Source organism: Hypanus sabinus, chromosome 10 (genome assembly GCF_030144855.1).
Source record: "Hypanus sabinus isolate sHypSab1 chromosome 10, sHypSab1.hap1, whole genome shotgun sequence".
NCBI lineage: Eukaryota > Metazoa > Chordata > Chondrichthyes > Myliobatiformes > Dasyatidae > Hypanus > Hypanus sabinus.
The window spans coordinates 78,362,554-78,384,635 of record NC_082715.1 but is presented as its reverse complement, the minus strand read 5'-3'; the positions used below and the strand labels follow the sequence as shown (position 1 = coordinate 78,384,635).

Below are 22,082 nucleotides of genomic sequence, written 5' to 3'. Positions count from 1 at the left end.
TTATCCTCAAGCTACTTTTCCCACTTTTCTGTGCCTTTGCAGGAGATGTATCACTTCACTTCTTCTGATCCCACCATCCAAGGACCCAGACACTGCTTCCAGATGTGACAGTAATTCATTTCTACTTTCAATTTCATTTGGTGTTCAGTGTTAGGGTCCCTGCATTGAAGCCAAAAATCAAAGCAGCAGTTTTGTTGGTGAACACATCTTGTCAATGAGAGAGGTCAGAGGAGAAGGGCTAGACTGGTTCAAGCTGACAGGAAGGCTACAGTAAGTCAGATTACTTATGTATTTACTATAGTGATATGCAGAAGAGCATCTCTGAATGCACAACACATCATACCTTGAAGTGGTTAGGTTACAGCAGCAGAAGACCACTCCAGGTTTCATTCCTGCACTTAAAGAGTGGCCACTGAGTGTATGTGTATTTTGACAACATAAGTATATATGTTGTATACTGCATATGTTGACAAGGTGCCACACATGAGGCTGCTCACCAAGTTAAGAGTTAAAGTTACTGAAATGATTAGAGCATGGGCTGATTGGTAAGAGGCAGCAAGTGGGAATAAAAGGATCCTTTTCTGGTTGACTGACAGTGACAAGTGGTGTTCCACAGGGGTCAGTGTTGGGACCACTTTTTATGCTGTATGTAAATGATTTAGATGATGGAATAGATGGCTTTGTTGCCAAGTTTGCAGATGATATGAAGATTGGTGGAGGGGCAGGTAGTGTTGAGGAAATTGTTAAGAGGCAGAAGGACTAAGACAGATTAGGAGAATGAACAAAAAAGTGGCAAATGAAATACAATGTTGGAAAATGCACGGTCATGCACCTTGGTAGTAGAAATAAATGTGTGGACTATTTTCTAAACAGAGAAAATTCAGGAATCTGAGATGCAGTGGGAGTTGGGAGTCCTTGTGCAGAACACCCTGAAGGTTAATTTGCAGGTTGAGTCGGTGGTGAGGAAGGCAAATGCCATGTTAGCATTCTTATCAAGAGGTCTAGAACGCAAGAGTGAGGATGTGGTGCTGAGGCTTTATAAGGCACTGATGAGGCCTCACCTTGAGTATTGTGAACAGTTTTGGGCTCCTCATCTTAGAAAAGTTGTACTGGGATTGGAGAGGGTCCAGAGACAGTTTACAAAGATGATTTCAGGAATGAATCAGGAAAGGTTATCATACAAGGAATGTTTGATGGCTCTTGGTCCATACTTGCTGGTATTCAGAAGGATAAGGAGGGATGTCATCGAATGTTGAAAAGCCTAGACAGTAGATGTGGAAAGGATGTTTCCCATGGTGAGAGAGTCCAGTACAAGAGTGCACTGCCTCAGGATAAAGGGTGCCCTTTCAAAACAGAGATGTGGAGAAATTTCTTTAGCCAAAGAGTGGTGAATTTGTGGAATTTGTTGTCACATGCAGCTGTGGAGGTCAGTTTGTTGGGTGTACTTAAGGCAGAGATTGATATGTTCTTGATTGGGACATGGCATCAAAGATTACAAGGAGAAGGCTAGAAACTGGGGTTGAGGAGGACAAAAAAAAAAGGATCAGCCATGATTGAATGGCAGAGCAGACTTGATGGGCCAGATAGACTAATTCTGCTCCTATGTCTTATGGTCGTATGGTATACAATATATGCTACATTTGTAGCAAGCAAGTAAGTTTGAGCTATGCATCAAAGTGGAAAATGTATTTCTTTGAAAGGTGGGATGAGATCTAATTGTAATGGTTATTTATCAGAATCTGCTAGTCAGCTGAGTGGCTGTTTATTACTTCAAAGGTAATTTATGGTAGTAGGTGATTCAAAATCCAGGATACCTGCACAGAGGAACCATTTTATCCAGCAGTTGAGGTTTTGTAGGAATTTTATTCTGGGATGGGGTGGTCTGTTGTGTGTTTAAAAAGCTTAAAGCCACAGTTGTGTTTGCAGAATGGAGTTGCCTGTCTGTAGTTAGAATGCAACCTTATTAAATGTTGTATTTCTGTTGATTCTTTGTACCATGCGTGGGGGGGGGGGGGGGTGGTTTCTGAAGGTCCCTAGGAAGAAACTGGTTAACTTGAACATTGTCGGATTTTTACGTTCTCCAGTGAATCACTTTAAAATTAAATTTGTGTAAAAAGTTAAGCTCAGTCAATAAGTTAGTTATCCTGAATCGTCCAGTCCCGAAAGCCCACCATTGAAAATAATCTAGTACTCTTTCCCACTTCCAGCGTCGTCCTGGTCTGTGAGATACTGCAGGGAAGGCTATTGGAAGCTTTATATTTGTGTTCTAATGCAAAGGAAACTGTCTGGTCAGTGTGAATTGACAAGGATGTTGATTTAATATCCTCAAATTATTGCTGTTGGTCGGTACTACTTTGCTATTTAACTGTTAGATTTTGATTTTTACTGTTGGTCTGGATTGCACACAATGTAGTAGGTTCTGTGAACTAACCTCGAAGAAGCGAATCTCAAAGGGTAACATGAGCTGGCAAAAATAGATGTAATAGCCTTCATGTTAGGAAATCTAAGACAAAGGGTTTTTGCATTGGCAGATGTTAAAGAATGGAGCTGAAGTTTTAAATGGTTAATGTTGAGAAACATTTGGGTGGTAAAGTACACTGATTAAGCACTGGAAATAATCAAAGGAACATGGAATGTGGGACTGTTTTCATGGGGTTAAACTGATCTATATCTCTACATACCTTCCTGGATAAGTAAAGATTCAGTCACAGTGGCATAATAATTAGCATAATGCTATTACAGTACCAGTGACTTGGGTTCATTCCATTGTTGTATGTAAGGTGTCTATACGTTCTCTCCATGACTGTGCATTTCCTACAGATACTTGGGTTCCTTCCACATTCCAAATATACATGGGGGGCATGTAATGTTGGTGGCAGGTGGGGGGCAAGTTATGTTGGTGCTGGAAGCATAGTGACATTTGCAGGCTGCCTCAAGCACATCTCAGACTGTTAGTCACTGACGTCAATGACACATTTTTGCTATGTTTTAATATGCATAGAGCTACTAAAAGCCATTGATCACTATGTGTTTGGAAAGATTTACGTTGGAGGAAGTACGCTAGTAATTTCCTAGAATAATACTTATACTCACAGTATAAGATTAAGAAAAGAGATGACACAAACTTGTGTTCCCTAGACTTTGAAAGGCAAAAGGATCAATTGCCTTTGGTAAAGGGTTCTGAAAGAAGCAATATTCCTAAGGTATGAAATTAAACTGGCCTTTGGGAAACTTCTCAAGCAGAAGTTAGCAGAAACTTGGAGCAGTCTTCTGCGAAGACAGCAAATAAATTAACTTAATTGGTGCTTTGAGAGGCAAGGAAAGGTATGTATAGTTCATCAGCTGTGTGACAGACTCGTTGCTAAAGAGTCAACTTCTATTTGTTTCAAAGTTGGGGCCCCCCTATGTGGAATCATCTGTCCCTCATTTCTTCAACATTGTCTTAAACACTAATGAAATTCCATTATTTTTTTAAGTTTGTTTTCTTTTCCTGCTGGAAAAATGATCAGCAAAAGCACAGCATGGGCCAGCACCAGGACAACTGTGCAGTGAAATAAACAATTTATTTGGGGCACATTTGCTTCAAGAAAATAACTTGATTTACAATAATGACAGCCTTGACTGGAAGCCCAGAGTCTGAAAACAAGTTAAAATGAATGATTTTGTACAAACCTGTACACCTGTGTTGGGAGGCTGTCAGCCCTGTGGTTTAGATATTGTGCCTATCATGTAATAGGCTAATTTCCTTGGTTCATGACCCAGAGAATATCTGCTTTCATTTCCTCTCATCCCAAGAGTGCAAGAGTTAGAAGTTAAATATTTCTCCTGTACAGCTTATTGTTTTTTTGACAGATGTTTTAATATTTTCAGCATGAGTGCACTTTTTCTGACTTCATTTTGATCTTGTCCATGATTAAGGAGCTCATCACAAAACTACTAGATAGATTTATTACTTTCAAAAACAGCTGGGATTCCCTTCATTTATTTGGGACGCTAAACCATCTAATTGAGACAGGAGCGTGTTGCCGAACAGTTTCTAACTTGAACTTGTGTGGCCATTAGTCACTACACGGCTTAAAGTGAAGTAAAGTTTATAAATAGTCAGTTGCATGTGTTTGTGTTTTTTTTTGTGATTTTTGTTTCTAATTGATGAAAAATAAGCAGCAAGACAATTCAGAACGGTTTCGCTCACTGTGCATTCTATAATTCAGGCTTGGAGATGTCAGGAACGGTTGGGAGTGAAAAACAGTTTTAATGAAGGAGTTGGGAACTATGAGGAATTTGAAGATGTCACAATCATCTTGAATGTTACAATGAAAATGAAGATTTGGAGGATAATATCAATAGAATTGTACGATGCTGTCCTATATCTGCACTGGGTGTTTGCATTGATTTTGTTCAATTACAGTCAATCAAAAAATCATGGCATTATGCGTACACTGGATGAATTCCTGAATTGTAACTATTAGGAACTAATACAATTTTATAGTGCTAGTAGAATTCTTTATTTCATTGAAATATAATATTTGCTACTCAGTTAAACAGTAATTTGTCTTTTTTATACCTTTCATCTTCTTGTATGAAACTTCAGCTAATTGGGGCAGCAGCTTAATTAGACTAAAATGGACTGGTGCCTGTGTCTCAATTAACCAAAATCCATTGTATTTCAAAAGAAAGGAGTCAGAAATCAAAACATGCAGACACTGCCTACATTTGAAAGTAATGCTCAAGAAAGCAGTGAGGAAAATATTGCTGAACATAACAACTGGAGTAAACAAATTCCTTCAGCTGGGCTTAGTTCTAGAATTGCCCAGTCACATTTGCCGTAGAGCTGCCCACTAATTCAAATATAAATTTTGATTGTTACGCAACTCTTTAGTCTTTCAGCTCTTTGCACTGTCACTGTCACAGTACGGATAGCCATCACTATTCTTTAAACCAGGCATGGAGAAAAAGTAACACGAGTGAATCTGCAGATGCTGGAAATAAATAAAAACACAAAATGCTGGCAGAACTCAGCAGGCCAGACAGCATCTATGGGAGGAGGTAGTGACGACGTTTCGGGCCAAAACTCTTCATCAGGAACCCTTCTGATGAAGAGTTTCGTCCTGAAACGTCGTCACTACCTCCTCCCACAGATGCTGTCTGGCCTGCTGAGTTCTGCCAGCATTTTGTGTTTTTATGGAGAAAAAGTAAGGTTTTTAAAGGGGTAAGCCTGTCTGAAACTAGTTCCAAAATTAGGGCATTTGCCTTCTCTGGTTTTATTTGGGGTTTGTATTAATAAGATCAATGCAGCATCCAGAATATAACAAGGTGGTTGTGTGAATGTCTAGAACAAGTTTTCCCAACCTTTTTTTTCTTATGCCATGGGCCCCTACCATTAACTGAGGGGTTGGGAACCTCTGGCCTAGAGCAGTGAATCCAAAATCAAGTTTAATATCATTGGCATGCATAGTGAAATTTGTGTATTGTGGAAGAAGATGGTGCCAGTGATTGCCACTAAGGGCAACATCTCTTGGACTGTTCACAAAACTACCTCTTTTACTAATTTTGCATCTTTTTCTTTCAAATGTAGTTCTCCCACTGTTGGAGCCTGTGATCTATATTATGGTGGTGAGTTTTCGGGTCAACTGAGTGATCTGGAACTTTGCTGTCTCTAAGAATGTTTTGTGAGCTTTTGAGTGAAGTGTGCAGTCTCGAGGCTAAGAAGCCTGCCTTTCAGTTGATGCCACTGGACAATTGTGTGGGAGTCCTGGGTCTTGAAAATTTAGTTGCCTCGGTTTGTGGATTGGACTCGTGATGATGTGTTCTGGTTGCTCTTTTTGTTGTTGGGTGATTTTAATAAGGGTGGCCTGATGACCTAACACTAGATTGAACTGAATGTGCTGGACTCTTTCAATTTGTGTTTTATATTCTGTGTTTTTTCCCTCATTCTTTTTTGTTATTTGCATGTTTTGTTTTTTGCATTCTTTGAATGGGTTCCATGATTTTCTTTGTTTCATGGCTGTCTGGTGACGAATCTCAAGGTTGTATACTGCATACATATATTGATAATAAATGTGCTTTGAATCTTTGAGCAGAACAGTCCAGTACACAATTATAAAAATTATATTACAATAAGATATTTAAATAATGTAAAAAAAGATAGTGAACAAAATTAGTGAGGTAGTGTTCATGGGTTTATTGCCCATTCAGTAACTGATGGCAGTGGGGAAGAATCTGTTCCTAAAACATTGAGTTTCTTCAGGATCCTCTACATCCTGCCTGATAGTAGCAATGAGAACAGGGCACATCCTTGGTGGTAGGGGTCCTTAATGATGGATGCCATCTTTTTTGAAGCATAGTCTTTTTGAAAATGTTTTAAGTGCTAGTAAAAGTAGTGCCCATGATAGAACTGGCTGAGTTTATAACTTTCTGCAGCTTTATTCAATCCTGTACTGTGGCCCCCTCCTTGGAGTCAATTGTTAGGATGAGATTATGGAGTACTTGGTAACATATTACAAGATAGGACAAAATCAGCATGGTTTTCTTAAGGGAAAATCCTACCTGACGAACCTGTTGGAATTCTTTGAGGAGATTAAAAGTAGGATAAATAAAGGATGCAGTGGATATTGTATATTGGACTTTAAAAGGTCTTTGACAAGATGCCACACATAAGGTTGCTTACCAAGTTAAGAGCCCAGGGTATTACAGGAAAATTACTAACATGGTTAGAGCATTGGCTGATTGTTAGGAGGCAGTCAATGGGAATAAAAGGATCCTTTTCTGGTTGGCTGCCAGTGACTGGCGATGTTCAGTAGGGGTCGGTGTTGGGACCACTTCTTTTTATGCTGTATATAAATGATTTAGGTGATGGAATAAATGGCTTTATTGCCAAGTTTACAGATGATATGAAGATTGGTGGAGGGGCAGGTAGTGTTGAGGAAACAGTTAGGATGCAGAAGGACTAAGATAGATTAGGAGAATGGGCAAGAAAGTGGCAAATGAAATACAGTGTTGGAAAATGCATGGTCATGCACTTTGGTAGTAGATATAAATGTGCGGACTATTTTCTATTTCTAAGCGGGTAGAAAATTTAAAAATCTGAGATGCAAAGGGACTTGGGAGTCCTTGTGCAGAACACCCTGAAGGTTAACTTGCAGGTTGAGTCGGTGATGAGGAAGGCAAATGCAATGTTCGCATTCATTTCAAGAGGCCTTTCATACAAGAGCAGGGATGTGATGCTCAGGCTTTATAAAGCACCGGGGAGGCCTCACCTTGAGTATTATGAACAGGTTTGAGCTCCTCATCTAAGGAAAAGATGTTCTGGCATTGGAGAGGGTTCAGAGGAAGTTCACAAGGATGATTCCGGGAATGAAAGAGTTATCACATGAGGAATGTTTGATAGCTCTGGGTCTGGATTCATTGGAATTGAGAAGGATGAGAGTGTTTCTGACTGAAACCTTTCGAATGTTAAAGGCCTAGACAGAGTAGATGTGAAAAAGTTGACTCCCATAGTAGGGGAGTTTAGGACAAAGAAGGCATGGCCTCAGGATAGTGGAGCATTCATTTAAAATGGATGAGGAGGAATTTCTTTAGCCAGAGGGTGGTGAATTTGTGGAATTTATTGCCACAGGCAGCTATGGAGGCCAGATATGGGTATATTTAAGGCAGAGCTTGATAGCTTCTTGTGGCATGTGGCCAAGTGGTTAAGGTTTTGGATTAGCGATTTGAAGGTTGTGAATCCGAGCCCCAGCCGAGGCAGCGTGTTGTGTCCTTGAGCAAAGCGTTCAACCACACACTGCTCCAGTCCACCCAGCTGAAAATGGATACTGGCGATAGAGTGGCGTCCTATCCGTGGGGAGTCTCGTACTCTCAGTCGCTTCATGCCACGGAAACCGGCATAAGCACTGGTCTTGAGCCTATAAGGCTCGGGACAGACTTTAACTTTTGATAGGTTCTTGATTGGACATGGCATCAAAGGTTGTGGGGAGTGGAGCTGAGGAAGGGAGAAATGGATCAGCCATATTGGAATGGCAAAGCAGACTCTATGGGTGTAATGGCCTAATTCTGGTTTTATGGTCTTTGCCAGATAGTATTATAAAAGTGACCTAAGGGGGAAAAATTTTCCATATGCCATCATCGGGATAATTGAATGCACTGCTAGAGTGGGAAGCAAAAGTTATGAACATCAAATATTAACCTTTTTGCACTTAGATTGGAAGTGATTGGATGAAGGAGTGAGGAAAAACTTGCAGTTGCAATGAGCTGGCATTGAGCTGAATTGGCTTTCTTCAGTCCTACAGCTCTTGTGTGATTCATCATCAATTAACAATGCAATTTGTTCTATTAAAATATCCAATGGTGAAAAGCATTGCATTGTGTGTTGGTGTAATAAGCACAGGATTGACTGAATAACATGACCTCGTCCTGGTAAAATGTTGGCGCACTCAGTTGTAGGGGCTCTTCTGGGTTCAGATAATGATGTAATTATTTGTCCATTGTGTCTTTTTTATGATCACAAGACACTGCTGCATATTAAAAACATTAAGTCCCACTAGTGATTTGCTTGATAGCAGTGGAGCTGGACTTATTGTGTGTACCATGTTGCTGCCTGTAACTCCCACCCCACCCAGAGTGAGGCGTAAAAGGCAGTGTGCCATCCAACAAACGTTGCAAATGATTGTCATGGACATTTCCCCTGTTTCATATTGGCAATGTTGAATTCTGCAAGTCCAGTTCACTGGTTCATCGGCGAGACTAACGGCAATGGAGCCCTCGTTCTCTGGGGTCACCTAGTGCAACTGCCGGGGGGAGAAGATACCAGAGGCAGTGTGGGAGAGAGCAGAAACTTGGCAAGTATGTTGGAGTCTGTGCTAGGTTGGGAGCTGGCCCCTTCCTTCAGTGCTGCACTCCAGAGCTTGCTCAGTGAAAGACCTGCTGTTGCACTAGTGTATGATGAGAACTGCTCCAGGACAACATCCCATGCCCCATGCACCATCAGTCTACAGGCCATGACACTCAGGACTTGGGCTATATTATTTTTGTAACTGTTATAATTATACGTACCTTGTGCTGTGTGTGACTGTTGGTATGGTGTTCTACACCTTGACCCCTGAGGAATGCTGTATTCATGGATATGCTTGAACTTAATATTCACATCACGAATGCTCTAGCTAATCTTGAAAGATTAGGGGTGCAGGATGGAATGCTGAGTTTTCGGTGCCCTTCTATATTACAGCAGATAATACTGCTAGTTTAAGGATTTGTTATCAATATAGAGGAATAAATGCAAGCTAATTCTGTGGTGGGGGAGGGTTGAGGGGGTAGGTGGTGCAGTCAAGTATGTACGTTCATAAAGAATGAGAGATGTCTTCAAGTTGCTGTCTTTAAATGCGGTCGAGTGAACAATGTGTATTCAGCAATTTTGGCACATTGGGATTGGAAACCTGTTAAGTTGAGCTTTCCTTTTCCAGTTCCTACAGGTTGTAATAGTGCACAATAGTACCATGAAAATTCTTGTCTCAAGGGTTATGCGTCTTTTACTGAATGCTACATTACTCCAAGCTTATTAGGTCACGTCTGCTATTTCAACATAATCAGATCAGCACATATTTTGGAGCATGGGATTATTGTAATGAGGGATACCAGTGCCTGAAGTAACACAGAACTAATAATAGCTGTTTTCTTGTGCCGAGTTGTCATTTGATACACAAGCAGGAAGGTCATTAGTGGCTAAGGGGTTGTGAAAAATGTTGAATGTTTTAGTGTTTTCCTACCAATTACTTTACTTTTGACTGTTCATCTTAGATTATTAAAATGAGTCATTGCTTGCAATGAGCTCGAGCCAGTATATCAGGTTTCCCTATACTGCAGTCCAATTTGGGAATGTTAGATCGTTTTTGTAGATATTTTCTGTGCTATGTCATCTTTTGTTTTCTATTTAAATACTTGCTGAGAAACATTATAATGCAAAGCTGGAACTAAGGGATAATTATGTCTGAATTTGTTGAATAAAGGTTTTTAAACAGCTGATGCAGCAGTACTTGGAACTCTGCCGCAACATTGAGAAAAGAATTGGATATTTCACCAGACAATCACAGTGCTACTACTAAAAGCACTGTGATGTTGATAGGACTTCAGATATTTGAAGTCAATAAGGATGAATTTACTCGTTGTGTCAGGAGAGTTGAGGTCTTTACTATTTTTCCCTATTCTAGATCATTAAAGTCTCCAAGGCTGAATACAACATTTGATAATTTCAAATCTGAATTTCACTTCATTGCAACCTCCTGAACTTTGGAAAGCAAAGTATTTTTGGTCCATTGTAGCTTGGCAACATCCTGATTTATGCAGTACCTCAGGTGGGATGTAATATCCCGTAGCTTGAACTGCTGAAGATGGAGCTTTTCCTTGAGGGCTGAAAAGGGATTAAAGAGTGGTGTTGAGATTTAACTATGTGCTACATAGAAATCTGCAGCACATTGCAGGCCCTTCGGCCCACAATGTTGTGCCAACCATGTAATCTACTAGAAGCTGCCTAGAATTTCCCTAGCGCATAGCACTCTATTTTTCTAAGCTCCATGTACCATGTGGTAGAAGAACTAAAACTCTAAACATGCATCCCTTAAACTTCATGCCAGACTCTCAGATTTTACAGATTATTGGATTTTTGATATACCAACGCTTGGTGAAAAGTGGTGTAATTATCCAGTGAAGGGAGCATGGAAAGTGAGTTGGATACTAAACCAAAAGGATTTCTGAACAGTTAGAAAGCTGATAGTCAGAGTTGTAAACTGCAGTTATTGGAAGCAAAGGTCATTGAACATGAATGAGAAGGCTGCTGTGAAATAGAATACAGGCAGAAAATATTGGCTGAGTCAAAGTTTATGATGGATGTGATACTGACTGATTCAACTACCAGAATAAGTGTTCTGAATTTAGATAAGCATTTCAAAGATGAGTTTTAAGGATGGAAGTGGATTGCACTATAGATATAATGTGATTGGCAACTCTGAGATGTGTAAGATTCTAAGCCTTTGAACAGCTTCAGACAATGGATTTGGGTGGATTTGCAATTATGTAGTGAAGCTGAAGGTGACTTTGTTCTACCCATTATTTAACTGGAAGAAATTCCAGCACATCCAAGCAGTCTTTTTATACAGTGGAAATGATGGAAATTTAAGTAGAAATAGCTCAAGTTGGGTGCCATCAATGTACGCAACCAGTTGGCACCAGCCAGCTTCAGTACAGCGTCAGTGATCAGGTTTAATTCCTGCTGTTGTCTGGCAGTAGTTTGTACATTCTCACATTCTCACCATGAATATGGATTGCCTCTGGGTGCTCGATTGTTTTTTTTTCTCTTCCCCCCCCCCCACCCCCCTCCTGGAAAGACATTGAAAGCATGCTGTTACTGTTGGCCATTGATAGAAATGAATCATTTCATTGTATGTTCCATTTTGATGTACATGTGCCAAAGCTAATCTCTTTTTGAACTGGCAAGTCCAAAAGGAAATTTGAGGTTTAGGGTATTAGCAAAACAAACTTATTCTGCTTGCCTATTGGTTTTGAAAATGGGCAACTGCAATGGGAGCAAGTTTGGATGGGACAGTTGGTGTGGGAGTTTGATATGAAGGAAACTGCATTGTGGGGCAATATGGAAGAGAAAAAACTGAATTGATTTTGATGAAGGGATTGGGAAAGATATGGAAATTAAAGATATCTTTGGGGTCAGGGATTAGAAGTAACAGGCAGCTGAACTCTAGAGCTGCTTCATGGCTGTTTCCACTGGTTAGACAAGGAAGATCCTGGTTTCAGAGGCAGTTTGTAACTGATCGTTTGCTTCCAGGGTGATCAGAGAACCAGTGCAGTGCTTGTAGTCTAGTCAGACCTTAGATGGATGGTAATGTTCATGTGATGTTTGTTCTTTTACTGAACCAAAATTTAGAATTATGACATTTTCTTTCACTTTGTTCTTTTTTTGCTCCAGGTTATTATCGAAATTACAGAAATGTTGCACAGTGCCAGCTTACTGATTGATGATATTGAGGACAATTCCAAGTTGCGCCGTGGCTTTCCTGTGGCACACAGCATCTACGGAATTCCCTCTGTCATAAACTCTGCCAACTATGTCTACTTCCTGAGTCTGGAGAAGGTGCTGACCCTTGGCCATCCAGAAGCGATTAAACTCTTCACCCAGCAGCTCCTGGAGCTGCATCGTGGGCAGGGCCTGGATATCTACTGGAGAGACACATACACCTGCCCCACCCTTGAAGATTACAAGGCTATGGTGCTGCGGAAGACTGGAGGGCTCTTTGGCTTGGCTGTTGGCCTCATGCAATTGTTCTCTGAAAAGACATTGGATTTAAAGCCGCTTCTCGACACATTAGGGCTTCTATTCCAAATTCGTGATGATTATGCAAACCTGTTTGACAAGGATTACATCAACAACAAGGGCTTTGGTGAAGATTTAACGGAGGGCAAGTTCTCCTTCCCTCTTATTCATGCCATCTGGTCACATCCAGAAAGTACTCAAGTCCAGAATATTTTGCGCCAAAGAACGGAAAATATAGATGTAAAGAAATATTGTGTAAACTATCTAGAAAAGGTGGGTTCTTCTGAGTACACCAAGCAAACTCTCAAAGAGTTGGAAGCTGAAGCTTATAGAATCATTAGTAAGCTTGGTGGTAACCCACAATTAACAGCGTTAGTTGAACAACTTTGCCAACTGTTTAAGGAGACATAAAAGGAACTTTCCTTTTCCACTTAATTACTTTAGCTCCTTCATTTTTAGACGTATACACACTCCTGCAGATCTTTTGTTCATAAGCTCCCTCTTGTGCTCATCTGAATATGCTCTGCACTTTTTCGTCCATTTTCTCCCCCTCAAAGGATTTAACCATGAAGTTGAGTTTAGGTTATAAAAATGTTAGGCTATCCTGTAACAAAATTAATGTTTTGGTATGATTGGGTTCCAGTGCGTTGCCAGGATTTTATTCAGGACCGTAAGTATGGTTGATTTTCTGCAGACACTAGATGCCATAATACTAAATAAATACTTTGTGCCTGACTCTTATTTCACCCATTGGACACCCTTGTTGTCCAACCTGTAGCAGCAACTGGAGGAGGCATTTCTGCCAGTGATCCCAGGTTTACCTGCAAGGATTTATTCCTGTGCTTGCCATTGTGTGGGGGGAAAAAAAGTTGCAAGGCAATTGAACAAAACACTGGGATCTCACATGAAATCTTTTGTGAAGTAAAGGTGCCAAGATGACAATCACTGATTTTTCACACACAATTGCGAGCTTGTAGATTGGTTTCTTATTACACTCAGACTGCAGGTGGAACTTTAAAGAAGAATGAGGTCTTGCCTTGTTTCCAGATTGATAGTTGTAGTAACTTTGCTCACCTTATGTACCCTGGGAAAGGTATTCACGTGCAGCTCAACCCAAACATGCAAATGTCCTCCCAGAGATTATGCATCAAGCTGCCAACATCGGCAGGCCATATCTGCACAGCATTTTATTTTCTTGGATGTTTTGAGTCTAAATGCTTAATTGTTTTTTTAATAATTGTGCATATCAAAGTATGTATATATTATTCACTCTTGAGAATCATCTCCTGACAGGCAGCCACAAAACAAAGAAACCCAAAAGAACCCTGTTTTTAAAAAAAATGGTCAAATTCCCAACGTGCGGGGGGGGGGGAGAAAGAACAAATCGTGCAAACAATTAAAGTAAGCAAATAGCATTCAGTATGAAAGTGAGTCTGCCTCACCTCTGCCTTGGTTCGGCACAGAGCCAAGTAAACATTGCTGTGCCCACAGACATGAAGCCCAGAACAGGCCTCCAGTCTCAGTTCAGTGCAGAGCCAAGTAAATGTCATGGAGCAGGAAGCAGAACTAACCTGGCCCTCGCCTCTGGTCCCAGTACCCTACCTTTTCAATCTCTGGCCCAGCTTTTAATTCGTCCAAGTATGGGGTTGTTCCATGCTCCTGGACCCGAGCCTTGTTGCTTTAATAGACTCTGGGCCTGGACCCTGCCACTGCATTTTATCCTGTCCCTGACCTTTCCAAGTCAACCTGGCACTTGGATCGATCAAACCTTTGTTTTAAGTGCACCTGTCCTTGATTCAGCCTTGCTTCACATAGCCCCAACTTTGCCTTGTCTCTGTTCGCCTTGAATCTGCCTCAACTTCACCTCACACCCAGTTGCTTCAACCCTCGACTCAGCCTTGCCTTCACTCGTTGTTTGCAGTGATTATTTACCATAAATTTTACCAGAAGCTATTTTGTTAATAAAGTATTTAGTTGTATTCTTTGGTTTGTCTGCTGTCAATAAGTAGTCACTGGGCTTCACCAGCACCACCTTGAGCTGGAAGCCAGATAGATCAATCCCACAAAAGATGGACGATTAGGCCTGGTTTTTAACATTTCCTTGTCAATTGTTTGTGAACTTTGTGCAGAGAATGAGGCCTGACTGCCTGCTTCCAGGATTGGACAAGGGTTGTTTTTCTTTCCTAAAGTGCAAGGGGATCTGGTTTTTGATCAGGGTGTCTTTTAAATCTGGTTTTTGAATAAATAGGATACCATACATCCTATGTATTTGTTACTGGAATGAATCTTTGGCCTAAGATCAAGAAATTTAGGGATCTTTTCATAGTAAAAAGTAATTTTGTAAACAGTTGTAATAATAGTGGTGTTCTGGTTGAAATTTTTTAATCCATCATTCAAAAGGGAATCTCAATTATGTTTATCTCGTATGAAGCAGAACTCTCAGTCAGGACAGGGAAAGTTTAAAATTGTTGAATTCTGAGAGAGCTCATCAGTCGTTTTCTGTGGACAATTTTCCCCAGATGCAGTGACAAAATTGGAACATGATCTTCTTTACTTGACAGTATTCCCACTCTGCTGCTTCAGGTTGGCATGTTTTTGAGTCTTCTCAACATGAACCTTATCTAGAGATCCTCATTATCCTTGAGTCTCGCTGTAAGACATAGGAGCTGAATTAGGCCATTTGGCCCATTCAGTCTGTTCCACCATTCTATCATGGCTGATTTATTATCCCATTCTCAATCCCATGCTCCCTGTAACCTTTTTCCCTGATTAATCAAGAGCCTATCAACTTCCTCTTAAATATACTCAATGACTTTGCCACAGACAACTGAATTCCACAGATTCACTACCCTCTGTCTAAAGATATTCCTACTGATCTCTATTCTATGGATGTCCCTCTGTTCTGAAGCTGTACCTTCTGGTCTTAGACTCACTCAGTACAGGAAACATCCTCTCCATTTCCACTCTATCTAGACCTTTCAATATTTGATGGGTTTCGATAAGATTCTGCGTCCCCTCCCCATTCTTCTGAACTCCTGTGAATTCAGCCCTAGAGTCATCAAAAGTTCAACAGTTAACGTTTTCATTCCTGGAGTTATTCTCATGAACCTCCTCTGGGCCCTGTCCAATACCAACATCTTTCTTACGTAAGAGGCCAAAACCTGCTCACAATGCTCCATGCGGTCTGATCAATACCTTACAAAGCCTCAATATGACATCCTTGCTCTTGTATTCTAGACCTCAATGACTGCGAACATTGCATATGACTTCCTTACCACTAACTCAAGCTGCAAGTTGACCTTCAGGGAATCCTGCACAGGGACTCCCGTGTCCCTTTGCACCTCTGATTCTTCTTAATTTTCTCCCTGTTTAGAAAATGCCTTCTGCTTTTATTCCTTCTACAAAAATGCATGTCCATACACTTGTACCATATTCCATCTGCCACTTCTTTGCCCATTCTCTCAATCTGCAGACTCCGTGCTTCCTCAACATTACCTGTCCCTCCACCTATCTTTGTTTCATCCGCAAACTTGGCTGTCATCATTGACGTATAGTTTGGGGGAGAAAAAGAAGTAGTCCCAATGGAACACTGCTAGTCATCAGCAATGAAGCAGAAAAGACCACCTTTATTCCCTCTCTTTACCTCCTGCCAGTCAACCAATCATGTCGATGTTAATCTTGGCTGTAATACCATGGGCTCCTGTTAATCAGTCTCATGAGCGGCGCCTTGTAAAGATCCACTGACTCAGCTTTGCCCTGTGTTATTTCCTCAAAGAATTCCAACAGATTTAACAGGCAAGATTTCCTTTTAAGGAAACCATGCTGACTTTGGCCTATTTTATCATGTGCCTCCAAGTACCCCAAAACATCATTCTTTATAATCGCCTCCAAAATCTTCCCAACTGCTGAAGTCAGGCTAACTACTCTATGAATTTCTGTTCTTCTGCCTCTTTCTTTAAGAGTGGAGTTGTATTTGCAATGTGTCAGTCCTCTGGAACCATTCCAGTATCTAGTGAGTCTTGAAAGATCATTACTAATCCCTCCAGAACCTCTTCAGCTACCTCTTTCCGAACCCCGCGGTGTAGTCCATCTGGTCCTGGTGAGTTATCTATCTTCAGACCTTTCAGCTTCCCGAGTACCTTCTCCTTGGTGATAGTAACTACATTCACTTCTGCCTCTTGATGCTCTTGAATTTCTTGCATTCTGCTAGCTAGTGTCTTCCACAGTGAAGACCGATGCAAATAAATTTAATAAATTCATCTGCCTTTTCTTTGCCTCACATTACTACCTCTCAGTATAATTTTCCAGCAGTCTGATATCCACTCTTGTCTTTCTTTTACTCTTTATATATTTGAAAAAGCTTTAGGTATCTTATTTTATTGGCTTGCTTCCCTTCATATTTCATCTGTTCTCCCCCTTACGGCTATTTTAGTTGTCTTCTGTTTTTAAGTTTCCCAATCCTTTTACTTCCTAGTAATTTTTGCTAAAATATATGCCTTCTCTTTTCATTTCATGCTGTCTTTGACTTCCCTTGTCAACCATGGTTGTGCATTCGTTATTTAGAATGCTTAATCTTTGGGATGTGTTGATCTCCATCTTCTGAGTTGCTGCTGGAAATTCCAGCCATTGCTGTGCTGCTGCCATTCCTGCTAGTGTCTCCTTCCAGTCAGTTCTGGCCAGCTTCTCTCTCATGACTCTGTAATTCTTTACTCCACTGTAGTAGTGCTACCTCTGACTTTAGGTCTTTCCTCTCAAACTTGGGGTGAATTCTATCATATGATGATCACTGCTTCCCAAGGATTCTTTACCTCAAGCTCTCTAATCAAATCTGAGTCATTTATAACACACAAGCTGTTCTAAAAAGCTATCTCTTAGGCATTCTACAAATACCCTCTCTTGGGATCCAGCCCCAATCTGATTTTCCCAATCTAACTGCCTATTGAAATCTCACAGTGACTATCACAACCCTTTTCCAGCTCCTTTTTAGTTTGTATCCCACATTCTGGCTACTATTTGGAGCCGGTATGCAGCTCCCATCAGGGTTATTTTACCCTTACAGTTTCTTAACTCTATCCACAAGGATTCTAAATCTCCTGATCCTATGTCAGGATTTGATTTGATTTTTTTTTCACCCCTTCTGGCTACCTATCTGTTCTTTCAATATAATGTGTATCTTTGGATATTAAGCTCCCAACTATGATCTTCCAGCCAAAACTTGGCGATGCCCGCATCATCATACCTGCCAATCATTAATTGCAGTATGAGATCATCTACCGTATTCCATACCATGACAGCAAATTAAGTCAAGAATCCAAAACTTACTGTCATCTATAAATTGTGATTCCTTAAAGGTCGGCAAAATGAAATGTATAACTTTCTTACATAAACTCAACAGTCCAGTCATGTTCTGAGGCATATTAACAGTTGGGCAGTGACCCAACACGGGTCCCACCTGAGCTGCTTCACCTACCTATTCAATCCATGGATGGACTTGGAATAACTAAACTACATTTAACAAGGAGAAGGCTGGTTCTTTAGCATAAAGAGAGTTGATTTAAAAATTGGCCTCAATAAGAATTAACACCACTCATTTGAGCTGCATTCATAAAGCAGAATTCTGCTGCTGCTTGTAAGGAGTTTGTATATTCTTCCCGTGACTGTGGGTTTCCTCCCACAGTCCAAAGATGTACCATTTGGTAGGTTAATTGGTTATTGTAAATAGTTCTGTGATTAGGCTAGGATTAAATTGGAGGATTGCTGGGCTGCATGGCTCAAAGGGCCTATTATGTGCTGTATAAATAATTAAAAATTATACTTATCCACTGCATTGGCAGGCTAACCCAGTGGGAAACTCCTCTTTCCTACATCTACTGTTCCCACTGACCTCAATATTGCCTACAATATTATCACTTTATTGCCAGTAAGACACTTAGGATCCCTAAATTGCCTGATGGTGGGCTGGAGATTCATTCCAGTTTATGTAGAAACAATGATATCCCCAGTTTTGCATTCTGATAATTGCAATGGATGATCAACTCCCAGATCTCTTATCGTGTGCTCCTGACGAAGACCATAAGATATAAGAGCAGAATTTGGCCTTTTGGCTCTTTGAGTCTGCTTCACCGTTTCATCATGGCTGATCCAATTTTTCTCTCAGCCCCAATCTCCTCCATCTCCCTGTATCCCTTCATGTCCTGACCAATCAAGAATCTTATCAACTTCTGCCTTTAATATTCCCAAAGACTTGACCTCCACAACAGCCTGTGGCCATGAATTCTATAGATTAACCACTCTCTGGCTAAGAAATTCCTCTTCATCTCCATTCTAAAATGACGTCCCTCTATCCTGAAGCTTGGCCTTCTGGTCTTAGACTCCTGCGCCATATGACATGGCTGTCATCTATAAATCATGGTTCCTTCAAGGTGGACAAAATCCACTTATATCAAGGCCTTTCACCATTCGATAGGTTTCACTGAGGTCGTCCCTCATTCTTCTGAATTCCAGTGAGTAGCAGCTAGAGCCATCAAACACTCTTCTTGTGACAAGCCTTCCAATCCTGGAATCTTTTGAATCCTCTCCAATGTTAACACATCCTTTTTTAGATAAGGGGCTCAAAACTGCTCCCAATACTCCAAGGAAGGCTTCACTGGTGCTTTGTTAGACCTCAATTTTATATACTTTAATATTCTAGTCTGCTTGAAATGAATGCTAACATTGCATTTGCCTTCCTCACCGCTGACGCAACCTTCAAATTAACCTTTCAGAAATCCTGCAAGGAGTCTCCCAAGTCCCTTTGACCCTCAGCTGTTTGAATTTTCTCTCCATTTAGAAAATAAGCTATGCTTTTATTTCTTCTACCAAAGTGCATGACCATGCCCTTCCCGATACTGTATTCCTTCTGCCACTTAGTCCATTCCCCTAATGTAAGACCTTCTGTAGCCTCTGTTTCTTCATCACTACCTGCCCCCTCCACCTATCTTCATATTGTATGCAAACGTGGCTACAAACCCATCAATTATGTCATCCAAGTCATTCACATATAACATAAAAAGTAAGAACCCTTTGTAACACCACTGGTCACTGGTGGCCAATAGGCTCCCTTTATTCCCACTCTTTGTCTCCTACCAATCAGCCAATTCTCTATCCATGTTAATATCTTTCCTGTAATATTGTGGGCTCCCAAGTTGTTAAGCAATCAAGTTTGTGTGCAACTTTGTCAAAGGCCTTATGTGCCTCCAAGTACCCTGAAACCACATCTTCAACAATCGACTCCAACAGCCACCTAACCAGTGAGGTCAGACTCACTGGCCTATAATTTTCTTTCTTCTGCCTCTCTCCCTTCTTGAAGAGTAATGTTCCAGTTCTCTGGAACCATGCCAGAATCTATTGATTCTTTAAAGATCATTACTAATGCTTCCATGATCTCTTCAGTCACCTCTATCAGAACCTTGAGGTGTATACCATCTGATCCAGGTGACTTATCTACCTTCATGTTGGTGCAGGCGTTCGTCTAGTTATCTGAAGGTCGCTAGTTCGAGCCTTGGCTGAGGCTTGCATGTGTGTCCTTGAGCAAGGCACTTAACCACACATTGCTCTGTGAGGTGCAAAGCTGTATGGGTCCTAATGCCCTTCCTTTGGACAACATCGGTGGCATGGAGAGGGGAGACCTGCAGCTTGGGCAACTGCCGATCTTCCATTTAAAAAAAACCTTGCCCAGGCTTGCACCCTGGAAACTTTCCAAGGTGCAAATCCATGGTCTATCGAGACTAACAGAGGCCTACGTCTACCTTCAGACCTTTTGGTTTCCCAAGAACCTTCTCCCTACTAATGGCAACTTCACACATTTCTGCCCTGACACACTCAAACTTCCAGCATGCTGCTAGTATCTTCCACAGTGAAGACTGATGCAAAATATTTATTTATTTTGTCCACCATTTCCTTGTCACCATTACTATCTCCAGCGGCCTATTGTTTACTCCCATCTTTCTCTTACTGTTTATATATCTGAAGCTTTCGGTATCCACTCTAATATTATTGGCTAGCTTTTCCATTATGACTTTCTTAGTTGCCTTCTGTTGGCTTTTAAAAGCTTCCCAATCCTCTAACTTATCATTAATTTTTGCTTTGTTATATGCCCTTTCCTTTAGCTTTATGTTGGCTTTAACTTCTGCTCCTGACAAAATATTCAGAGCTTGGTCTTGGTGTAACCAATACCCTTTTTTTTTGCCAGGAATGCAAATTAAGTTTTTATGGCAAGATCCTTAAACCAAAGGTATGAAACTTGCTTGGTTATGGCATCACTGAAGTTGGATATGGCACAAATATCTGTACTGCTGGTGCTGTGACAGGTATCTATGACTAAGACCGAATATGAATTAATCATATCCTTGCCAGACTTCTAAACAATGGCAGAGCAAAAAATGGTGCCACGGGAAGATCAGTACTGAGGTTTCAAGATCCCTGCAAAGATGATTTTTGTCAGGTAGTCCTCATAAACAACCAGGTGGCCCAAAAACCAAAAGGAGGCACAGGTCCAGGTTGCCCTGTAATGAAAAAACCAATGAGAAGTTCCTGTAACTGAGAAAATGTGGACCACTTCTCATATCTAAAATTCATCTCTCCACAAGCATAAATATTGGTGATGAAATCCACCACCGACAAGGTCAGCTACCTCAGAACTCCTGGAGTGGGAACAAGTCGTCCTGAAACCAAGAGGAATATCTGTGGTGAAGCCATCTCAGCTTTGAGACATCAAGAGTAATAACTGTGCTGTATGTAAATGCTGTCTCTAGTATCCTAGTAAATACCTACTTCTCAAATGAAACCTGTACAAAATGCTGGAGCTACTTGGGTCAGGCAGCATCTATGTTCTTCCAGCATTTTGTGTGTTGATTTGCATTTGCAGCACTGGTAGAATCTCTTGTGTTTGTATTTTTCTAATGAACTTGGATCAGTAAAATCCAGGACAATATTGTTGATCTCCTACCTGGCAATGTTGTTATAAATATTTTACTTGTGACCACATTTTTTAAAATAGCTGTAGTCTTGATATTAGTTTGTAAGCCAGTTCTAAATGAATTTTTTTTTGGGTTGCAGTTTATGCCCTTAAAATAATCACTATTGACTGCAGTGTTGTAAGATGCATTGAAGTCATTAAGGTAAAAGACACTCCCAGCCTTCTCCAGGGTATAGAAGAAGACATCCTTAACCCAATTACAGCTTGTTAACCATCATTTGCTGGTTAAGTGTCCATCTGCTGTTGGCTCTACCCCTGGGTTCCCTGAGGGCTTTGATAAATTGGAGCTATATTGTAATTACTGTTGGTTCCCTTCACCCTAGATAAAGGAGGTATTTGTTTCCTTTCAGCCTGTATGACACTTGAATCAGATCAGACCTAGTAAAGAATGAGACAGCTAGGAAATTTATACAGCCAATTATCAGGACAGGGCTGTTCAGGAGTGTAGTTGGTGAGCAGTTTGAAGTGGTTTAAATCTGAAGTGTTACAAAGATCTAATGTTGATAGGGTTGAGCTTCAGGGTTGATTTGCATCCAGTAAATGTATTGTGGCAAATAGAATTTGGGTACATCTCTAAGGCTCAGCTGAATGTCAGTTAGGCTTGAGGACCAAATCAAAGTGAAGTACTTGTGCATAGGTCACTGGATTTTGACCTACTCCATTATTTTACCAAAAACTCTGAATATGTTCTGCCTGGTGTTTTTTTTGCAATATTTTAAGCTATTGGCATCATTGAGAAGTGCTGTCTTGTTT

The 22,082-nt window shown here is 40.7% G+C and overlaps 1 protein-coding gene across 3 annotated transcripts in view; it reads left to right on the top strand.

Annotated features, from left to right (window-relative positions):
• The window catches only part of ggps1 (geranylgeranyl diphosphate synthase 1), a 72,549-nt gene extending 57,678 nt beyond the window's left edge, over positions 1-14,871 (top strand). For all 3 annotated transcript variants that reach the window (XM_059982171.1, XM_059982169.1, XM_059982170.1), the window contains one exon: positions 11,969-14,871. In XM_059982171.1, the coding sequence (XP_059838154.1) occupies positions 11,990-12,724 (735 nt within the window). In that variant the 5' untranslated portion in view covers positions 11,969-11,989 and the 3' untranslated portion in view covers positions 12,725-14,871. The remainder of the gene's footprint in view (positions 1-11,968) is intronic.
• The last annotated feature ends 7,211 nt before the right edge of the window (positions 14,872-22,082 follow it).